This window comes from Triticum urartu, chromosome 2 (genome assembly GCF_003073215.2).
Source record: "Triticum urartu cultivar G1812 chromosome 2, Tu2.1, whole genome shotgun sequence".
Classification (NCBI taxonomy): domain Eukaryota; kingdom Viridiplantae; phylum Streptophyta; class Magnoliopsida; order Poales; family Poaceae; genus Triticum; species Triticum urartu.
This window is the reverse complement of record NC_053023.1, coordinates 629,989,431-629,999,662: the sequence shown is the minus strand read 5'-3', so window position 1 is coordinate 629,999,662 and position 10,232 is coordinate 629,989,431. Positions and strand designations below refer to the sequence as shown.

The window sequence follows — 10,232 nt, the reverse complement described above, 5'->3', positions numbered from 1 at the left end:
CTAGGGACATGGTGTTGTCTATGTATCCACACATGTATCTGAGTTTCCTATCAATACAATTATAGCATGGATAATAAACGATTATCATGAACAAGGAAATATAATAATAATCAATTTATTATTGCCTCTAGGGCATATTTCCAACAGGTAGAGGCTTACTAGGGACATGTTTTTGCCTATGTATCCACACATGCATTTGAGTTTCCGGTCAATACAATTATAGCATGGATAATAAACAATTATCATGAATAAGGAAATATAATAATAACAACTTTATTATTGCCTCTAGGGCATATTTCCAACATTATCTCCCCAGGGCTTCACCTAAGCACTAAGAAAATATGACCGAGGGTGTAAACGGTGGAGGGGGCGTCACACATGACTAAGACAATGTTGTATTTATGCTAGGCACCCCCTCCCACATATATATAGGCGGAGGAGGGATCAGCCAGGAGGCGCCCCCAAGTAGGTTGAATCCTACTTGTGGTCCCTTCCCAAGTGGCGCCCCCTTCCTTATTTGGAGTGCGGGAGGAAGGAAGGAGGAGGTGCCCCCCTCTCCTTTCTCTCCTGAGGAGGGAAAGGCAGGAGGGGCCACCCCTCCCCTTTCCTTCTACTAATATTTGCTCCTTTTCCAGCCCAGAATTCTAGCTGCCGGCATTCTTCCTCTTCATGTAAACCTTGTAAAATAAGAGAGAAAAGGCATAAGTATTGTGACATAATGTGTAATAATAGCCCATGATGCAATAAATATCGATATAAAAGCATGATGCAAAATGGACGTATCAAGAAACTAGTCTCGTTTTGAACATGGAGAAGTGTCACTTCATGGTAAACGAATGTATAGTCCTCGGTCATAAGATTTCTAAAAGAGGCATCGAGGTAGATAAAGCTAAAGTTGATGCCATAGAGAAAATGTCATGTCCTAAAAATGTCAAAGGTATAAGAAGCTTTTCTTGGTCGTGCTGGTTTCTATAGATGATTATTAAGGACTCTTCTAAAATTTCTAGGCGTCTTACTAAACTTTTGCAAAAAGATGTTCCATTTGTTTTTTATGATGATTTTGTAGTAGCCTTGGAAACACTTAAGAAAGCCTTACTAACTGCCCTATTGTTCAACTACTTGATTGGAATTTACCCTTTGAAATTATGTGTGATGCTACTTATGATGCTATAAGTGTTGTTCTTGGTCAAATAGTTGATAAGAAATTGGATGTTATTCATTATGCTAGTAAGACCTTGGACATTGCCAAGAAAAATTATGCTACTACCGAGAAAGAATTTTTAGCAGTTGTGTTTGCTTGTGACAAATACAGAACTTACATTATTGATTCAAAAGTTACTATTCACACTAATCATTGATACATCTCCATCGTATCTACTTTTCCAAACACTTTTGCTGTTGTTTTGGACTCTAATTTGCATGATTTGAATGAAACTAACCCGGTCTGACACTGTTTTTAGTAGAACTACCATGACGTTGTTTTTGTGCAGAAATAGAAGTTATCGGAATTAGATGAAACTTTTTGGAGATTTTTTATGAAATATATGAAAAATACTGGATCCGAGACCCACCAAAGGGGCCACCTATTACCCACAATGCAACAAGGCACGACCAACCCCCCGGGCGCGCCCTATTACCTTGTGGGGCCCATGTGGACCCTAATCTCAAGCCTATAATTTCCGTTTCCCTAAGAAAAAATAGGAGAAGAATTTTCATTGCGTTTTACTATACGGAGCCGCCGCCACCTCCTGTTCTTCATCGGGAGGGCTGATATGGAGTCTGTTCGGGGCTCCGGAGAGGGGGATTCATCGCCATTATCATAACCAACCCTTCTTCATCACCAATTTTATGATGCTCACCATCGGGAGTGAGTAATTCTTTCGTAGGCTTGCTGGACGATGATGGAGTTGGATGAGATTTGTCATGTAATCGAGTCAATTTATTTGGGCTTGATCCCTAGTATCCACTATGTTATGAGACTGATGTTGGAGCGACAGAAAGATGAGTTGGTGGCGACGGAAGACGAGGACGTGACGGAGGAGAGGCGGACGTGGAGGCTACCTACGCTGCGGCGACGACACCTCCTTGATCGGGAATCAACTTGCTGGGATGGTCGGTCCGGGAGGGCAGAAATGCATGGACTATCGGACTGTTATTCTTTTGGATTCGGGCATGTAAAAACTAAGCATATTTGCCTCCTTTTGATTGTGATCGGGGATGCGATCCGGTGCAGGTGTGATCCGGCGCGTTGTGTGGATCAACATAGATTTGAATTTGAATTTACCGGCGGACAAAATACATCTATAATTAGATGGCTACCTCCCGCATCCATGTTCGTGGACTGGTCCCCCTGTCCGCGGACGGATGCGGAAGAAAATTTATGGGTTGCCGTTGGAGATGCCCTTAATACCACATAGGCCAGTTATAAAGATAGGCACACATGCAAATTTATGAAGAGTAAAATACATTGAAGGTCCTAAAAGTATTTCAAGTGGGCCAAGTAGTAGCTCCTAAAAATTTGAAATCGTTCACCGCAGGTCCTAAATGCGTATAAGTCATTTATCGCGGTAATATCCCGGGTGTGCCAAGTAGGTCCTAAAAGTCATGGGTAAAATACACATATAGAACCATGTGAACAAATTCAAATTTTCAAGACCTACTTGACACACTTGGAATATTTTTAAAACCTCCAACATATTTTACTCATTTGTAAATACACGACGGACGAAAATTTAGGACTGACGAAAAAAGGAAGAAACACACCGCCCTTTAATATTAGGTATAGATTTCATAAAGAAAATCATATCATAACACAATATATATACTACTAGTAGTACAATACAAGGCCATCATAAGAAAGTTCCAGTTTTTTTTGAAATAATTTGAGAATTTGAGTTATCCAAATTTCGTATGAATTATTTTTGAATCAGGAGACCTAACTATGAGCTTGGTGCCACAATCGTGGTTTCAATCAAATTGGAGCCGGGCATCAATTTGATGTCGTACGAGATCATCACTGTCAAACATGGTTTAAAGTCGATAAAAACTTGCAACATTCCGCCATACATCTTGTTTAAAAATTGAATTTCGGAACTGTGCACAGCAATACTCAATTCGAAAGCTATCCGTAAACAAAGAAAGAAAAAATGGACCAAACTCGAAAGCTCTCGAATAGCACACGTACACCCGTATCCAGATTGGCAACCGATGGCCTGAAACCACGGCAAATCAACAGCCTCTCACTGTTCCCCCATACACCCGTTCCACAGAAACACCGGGGGGTGGTTTCAGCGCCCAACCCATCCCTCTCGCACGGAGGGTGCTCGCCAGCGCACCGGTCCACCGCGCACCGAGTTCACTGACCCTTGACCCAGCGTTTTTGTTGACAGATAGTAATCCATTTCCCGCTTTGGGTGGCGCACCCTGATCCTGGCTCCATCCCACCTGCCCACCATCCGACGGCCGCGATTCGCCCGCCCCCTCTCTCGCGGATCGCGATCCGCGGCATCACCGTCCAGCCAATGAGATCGCAGCATTCGCACCACCCCGGATCGACCCCCTCGGCGTGTATAAATAAGCCTCGACCCGGTCCTCTCGAATCCATCCACCTCTGGAGCTCCTTCTCGTAATCTCAAGCGAGCACACCGCGCAAGTAGCAGCGTCAGTTTCAGTTTCAGAGCTCCGCTTCCGTTAGCCGCCATGCCTGCCCTCGCCAAGCCCGCTGCCCGCCCGGCCAAGCCCGCCGCCTTGGCGCCGAAGCCGAAGCCCGCCGCCGCCAAGCCCAAGGCGGCCGCCGCTGGAGCCGCCCACCCGACCTACTTCGAGGTGAGCGTCTGAGCCTCTCCTGTGTTCACCTCTGATTGAATGGTTTTGATTGCGATTGGGCTGATTGGATCTTGCGCAGATGATCAAGGAGGCGATCGCGGCTCTCAAGGACAGGACCGGGTCGAGCTCGGTCGCCATCGCCAAGTTCATCGAGGAGAAGCACGGCAAGGCCCTCCCGGCCAACTTCAAGAAGATGCTCTCCGTCCAGCTCCGCGCGTCCGCCGCCAAGGGCAAGCTCGTCAAGGTCAAGGCCTCCTACAAGCTCTCCGACGCCGCCAAGAAGGGACTCCCCCAAGGCTAAGCCCGCGGCCAAGCCCGCCAAAGACGCCGCCAAGGCCAAGAAGACGGTGGCCGCGAAGCCCAAGAAGACCGCCGCCGCTGGCACCAAGCGCAAGGCGCCCGAGAAGAAGAAGCTGGTCACCAAGGCCAAGAAGTCGCCGGCGGCCAAGGCCAAGGCGAAGCCGAAGACCGTCCGCTCCCCGGCCGCCAAGAAGGCACGCAAGGTCGCCGCCGCCTGATCTGATCCTATCCGATATCTGGTCTTAGGAGGGCTTGGTGTTCAAGGGTCTGTACAAAAGGATGCCTCATCCTCCCTTGTTTAGGTTTCGGTTCTGCTAGGCAAGTTTATGTATCGTGGGTGGTGTTTAGTGTAATGTAATGGTTGCTTTAGAGATGTTTTCAGCTCTGACTCTGAAATGAATCTGCAGTTTCTCCATACAAGCAATTTCCCAATCTCTATTTACTTCAGTTTTATCACCCTCTGTGCCTTGTGATCGTTTGTTCCCCAATCCCTATTTACTTCAGTTTTATTAAGGTCGCTGGGGGATTCATCTTCAATTTGATCTTGGAGAATAGCGCTGCCTGTTGCTTGGTCCTTGTTTTGCTTCTGGTTATCCCCTGCATCTGCTTATGTACCTTCCAGTTTTAAATTGTAAATCTCTGTTCGCCATTCCTTTGTTAGGTCTGTTCTTCTCCCAGTTCATCAGGTAGGGTATGCCTTAGAAACTGAGCAATGTAATCGGGAGATACACTGTTATTATCCCTCGGTACGATTCCTTCTCCGTGCGTCGTATTGAGGGGAACGGGAACACGACGGGGTGCGTGGCAAATACCCTGTTGTCAAGCAGCTGCGAGTGGCTGATGCCGCACGGACCGTTGGCTGTTGGTTGCAGCTGCGCGCTAATCAAGCTGCATCGGCGACTAGGGAGAGAATCACAGCAGTCAGCAATTGCCAGGGACAAATCGCCGCGTTACGCCGTGCGAACCGTGTGTGGCAGCGTGTCTCGCTACTCAGGTTCGACTGAGTAAATTTCATAAACCTCTCCATTTGACATTCTTAAAGTGCTCGGATATAACGGAACCCCCTATATTTAATTTCCTAAATGAATACTATTTTTTTCATCCGTTGTTACACACACATTTTAAACGATTGCACGGTAGTTCATCCATCATTGGTTTGGTGTCTATTTGTCTTGCCTACTCACACAAAGTTGCCAATAGTTGACAAGTATTGGTATTTCCAATATTTGGCTAGCCAAATATTACTAGCAAACCAATCATGCTCTTCATCCATCATTAGGACGATCCAAATTTAATTTAAATATGCACATACTTTATCCAAAAGACATTCAATTGAGACAAAAACTTGCAACATCGTATTTGTCCACAATGAAATCATCAAGAACAAACACATCACAAGATCATCGCCACATTGCATTACCAAAATCCCTAGCTAAAAAAGAGAAGTGCAATTTTTTACCCCTCGGGCATTTCATGATACATATCGTGGGCATGGACCTCGTCGGAGGCTGCGGTAGTCATAGGTGGCGGAGCAGGAGGTGATGGGTGGGGTCGGCGATGCTAGAGAATGCCTGCGTGACACTGGACGTGTAGAAGGAATCTGTGTGGACGACTTCTTCCTCGTTACCTTGTTGAGGGCCTTGCCAGCCACCTGGCTTCCTCGCGTGCTTGCCATCGACTGGAGCAAGTGGGAGAGCGGCTGGTAGTTGATGATCTGCAAGTCCACAAAGTTTAGTTGCAACTTTGTGAATTAAGAGTAGTATCGATCTGACGGGAGCATAGGAAATGATCTTACCTCCTGCAAGTTAATCACCATCGAAAGAAAAGCATAGACGAAACCTTAAAATATTGTGAGTGAATGGCATATCAAAATAAAGTGTGAAAGTAAAATAAAAGTGAGAGGATAAATGCAAGCGATGAAATAAATAGCTCTAATGCATTCTCATGGAGTATAGATTCCCCAGTAGTATGTGTCTAACATAATATATGCGCGAAGCACAGTTGTTGGTTCAAATAACTAAGTCACCTTGCATATTTTTATAAATGGGTGAAGCCTGGTACAACATACGTGCTACTCGTGTAGCTCGATATCACACCCGCCACTATCATTCTTCGCCATAACAGATTACGATGACGATGGTTAATGGTTACCCAATGGACGCGGACAACAGGTGATTCTCTATTATTCCCCTATCAATTGGTTAGGAAAGAAGTGGAGGATATTAGTCACCTCTTTACCTCCGCATGCCAACATCACAACGATAGTAACATCCTTCATAGGCTAAATGTCGAGTGGTCGACCTTACACAACATTCATGAAGAATTCTAACTCATACATGCAAAGGAGGATTATATATCTTATCGTTGTTCAACACCTCAACATACAGGGTGTAACTCAAACATAGAAACGACAATCATCACTAGGGTAATCATGGCAAGCATGAACAAACGGTCAAGGTAATATACTTAGGTTTTCACCTTGGGTTTGGTATTTACAAAGAGATGACTAGAGGGTACTCATGATGAATGTTAATGTCGGAGTCTCCTTGGTCGAGATTATGGCGTGGCATGGCCCTTCTATTGACCCCCCTTTTGGATCACCCGAGCCTAGAGTTTTGCTCGTTCCCGAGCAAGTATTTCGGCTTGAAGAACAAGGTCATCATGGACACATGGCGCAGGCAGGGGGTGGCCACGCCACCTGTCTATGCGGGGCTCCTGAGCACCACCTTGATCTAATTCCACCGCCATGAATTCATATAGATACTGAGACCATTCGTCGTTCCTCTAGAAGACTTTTACCCGCGCCGCATGCCTCTGTTCCGAAGAGATGCCATCTGAAGTCCAGTTCCAAAACCATGACGGAGGGGGAAGCCACTGTCAGATGCCTCTTCATCACCTTACGGCCTCCATGACCATGCGTGGATAGTTTCCTTAGGACCGATGGGTCCATAGTAGTACCTAGATGGTTCTGTCTCTCTTTTGTGATCTTCAATACCATGTTCCCCTTCTTCCTTGTGTGATTGGGATCACTCCGATGTAATTCCTTGGTGTGTTTGTTGTGACAAGATGAATTGTGAGTTCATAATCAGATCATTCATTAAATCCTATTGAACTTTTGAACTTTCTTTGTTGTACAATTAAATAGGTATGTATGCTTTCCTATCTATTTGTCTTCTCTGGCCAAGATTGAGGAGTGGTTCTTTAGATGGAGTAGTGCATTGATACGTCTCAAACGTATTTATTTTTCCGAACACTTTTGCTCTTGTTTTGAACTCTATTTTGCATGATTTGAATGAAACTAACCCAGACTAACGTTATTTTCAGTAAAACCAGGGGAAATCCGTGTGTCGTGTGTACCCCAATATGATCCTCTATGCCCTCCGCCCCATAAGGAACCCCTTGCAGGGATCTAACGGGATTACGCAATATCTACAACTTTAAAAATATTCGTAATTTCTGAAAAAATCCGTAAAGATCACATACACATATGACCATGAAAACTAACCTATGGCGAATTCTTGAAAATCATATGAATAGTTACGACTAGGGTTGGGCACTTTGTGATCGAAAGCCGAAAAATGTTTTAAACGATTTGACGGTTTATTTAGTGTTCGGTTTTAAGGTTCAGTGTGAAACTTGTCCGCCATTTGGTGTTTTGTATTGTGTTCGGATTTGCTATTTTCTCAGGTTCCTGGAATTTCTTCTCCCATTAGTCACTTTTTTCCTTCTTCCTTCCCTCTTGGCCGAACCTCGCTGGAGAAGAACTAGCCCCACCATTTATCTTAGGGTGAAACATTGTCCTTATTATCTACTCCCTTTGTTCCGAATTACTTGTCGCAGGTATGGATGTATCGAGATATATTTAGTTCTAGATACATCCATTTATGCGACGGGTAATTTGAAACGAAGGGAGTATCTTGTTATGGGATGGGGGTGCAGGGGATCGCCGGAAGTTCTTATGGATGGTGTCGGGCTTAGAGGGATGGCCGAGGCAATGGCTAGCAATGGCGGTGGGGGAGGGCGAGGCGGTGCGTGGTAGCAACCGCCGGCCACGGGTGATGGAGACCGACGATTAGGACGGGGTAGGCTGGGGGATCAGGAGAAGGAAGAAGGAAGGGAAGAAAACGATGAACAGTAGCATGATCTATTTTGAACCATTGGATCAAGATCTGACAATTCGTATAAAAAGCCACTGATGCAACTGTTTTTCTTTTCAGGCTCATGACAAATAGAGCCTCCCTTCCAATTTTAACCCAGTCTCGCGGGGGTAATTGAGCTGTTCGCCCGCCCCTTCTCTCGCACTCACAATCCGCGGCACTCCCCCTCCAGCCAATGAGATCGCAGCATTCCCACCCTCCCGGATCGCTCCCCTCCGTGACTATAAATACGAGCCTCCACCCGGTTCTCTCGAATCCATCCACCTCTCGAGCTCTTTTCTGAAGCCGCAAGCGAGCAGAGCACACCGCACACGTAGCAGTTTCCCTTTCAGATATTTTCTTCGACTAGCCACCATGACTGCTTTGGCCAAGCCCTCCGCCTCAGCGCCGAAGCCGAAGAAGACCTCCGCCGCTGGAGCCGCCCACCCGACCTACTTCGAGGTGAGCGTCCGAGCCTCTCATGTGTCCCCCTCTGATTGAATGGTTTTGATTGCGATTGGGCTGATTGGATCTTGCGCAGATGATCAAGGAGGCGATCGCGGCTCTCAAGGACAGGACCGGGTCGAGCTCGGTCGCCATCGCCAAGTTCATCGAGGAGAAGCACGGCAAGGCCCTCCCGGCCAACTTCAAGAAGATGCTCTCCGTCCAGCTCCGCGCGTCCGCCGCCAAGGGCAAGCTCGTCAAGGTCAAGGCCTCCTACAAGCTCTCCGACGCCGCCAAGAAGGACGCGCCCAAGCCCAAGGCCAAGCCCGCCGCCCCCAAGGCTGCGGCGAAGCCCGCAAAAGACGCCGCCAAGCCCAAGAAGAAGGCCTCCGCGAAGCCCAAGAAGGCCGCCGCCGCTGGCACGAAGCGCAAGGCACCCCAGAAGAAGAAGCTGGTCGCCAAAGCCAAGAAGTCGCCCGCGGCGAAGGCCAAGGCGAAGCCGAAGACCGTCCGCTCCCCGGCCGCCAAGAAGGCCCGCAAGGTCGCCTCCGCTTGATCTGATCTGATCTGATCTTATAGGTGGTTTTAGGTGTGCGTTGGTGCTCTGGGTCTGTACAAAAGGATGCCTCATCCTCCCTGATTTAGGCTTCGGTTCTGCTAGGCAGGTTCTATGTACTATCGCTGGTGGTGTTTAGTGTCTGGAATGTTCAGGTGTCAGATGTATCCAGCTCAAACTCTGAAATGAATTTGCAGTTTCCCAATTTCTACATGTCGTCAGTTTGATCCTGAGAATAGCGATTGTTTGTTGGTTGTACTTCGATCCTGAGCATTTGCCATCCTCAATTTCCCCCTCGCCCCTTTCTACTTGTTCAAGTTCAGTTGAGGCCTCTGGGCAGGTTCTACAAGATTGAGGGCACTGCGCACGGTAACGGCCTCGTACCAGGCGGTGGAACTCCCGATCACCTGCCCCCAATCAATTGTAAACTAGGGGGTAGGAACGGCGGTCGACGGGTCGCCTGAGAATTCCGCAGGGTTTCGACCAGCCGGGCGTGCCTGGCTGTTGCGGCTGCGTGTGACATCGTGCGAGTGGTGTGTGGCTGCCCGTCTCGCCAATCCCCTCCACTAATCCCGCGCTTGCCGATCAACTCTCTAACGGCGACGCCATCCTTACGTCCAAATTAAAAGCGCGTAGTCCGCGCAATGAACCGTTCCGATCTTTTTCACATCTAACCCCCACTGTGTAGCAATTGCGAGGAATACATCCTTTTGAGTAAGGATAATGAAATGCCTTGCATGAGCACAACGAAGCACCGCGTGTCCAGGCCCGGGCCCATGGGTGTGCAACCCGTGCGGCCTGCACAGGGCCCCCAGTTTTGAGGGGCCCCAGATTTTGGAAACAGCCCATTTCCCAGTAAAAGGTCCAGCTCGCTAGCCACACCCACTAGCCCGAAACAGGCCCTGATCTTGCGCTGATCCAATGAGAAATCGCTCGGTCCCAGGCAACCAACGCCGCCGCTCCACATCGCA

The 10,232-nt window shown here is 47.6% G+C and overlaps 1 protein-coding gene and 1 pseudogene across 1 annotated transcript; both read left to right on the top strand.

Moving 5' to 3' along the window:
* Nucleotides 1–3,591: 3,591 nt before the first annotated feature.
* LOC125539282 lies at nucleotides 3,592–4,498 on the top strand (annotated as a pseudogene).
* Nucleotides 4,499–8,527: 4,029 nt separating this feature from the next.
* On the top strand, nucleotides 8,528–9,466 carry LOC125539283 (histone H1-like). The gene is made up of 2 exons (XM_048702709.1): nucleotides 8,528–8,723; nucleotides 8,803–9,466. Exons 1-2 carry the CDS (start codon nucleotides 8,637–8,639, stop codon nucleotides 9,259–9,261), a joined length of 546 nt encoding a protein of 181 aa, XP_048558666.1. The 5' UTR covers nucleotides 8,528–8,636; the 3' UTR covers nucleotides 9,262–9,466.
* Nucleotides 9,467–10,232: the final 766 nt, after the last annotated feature.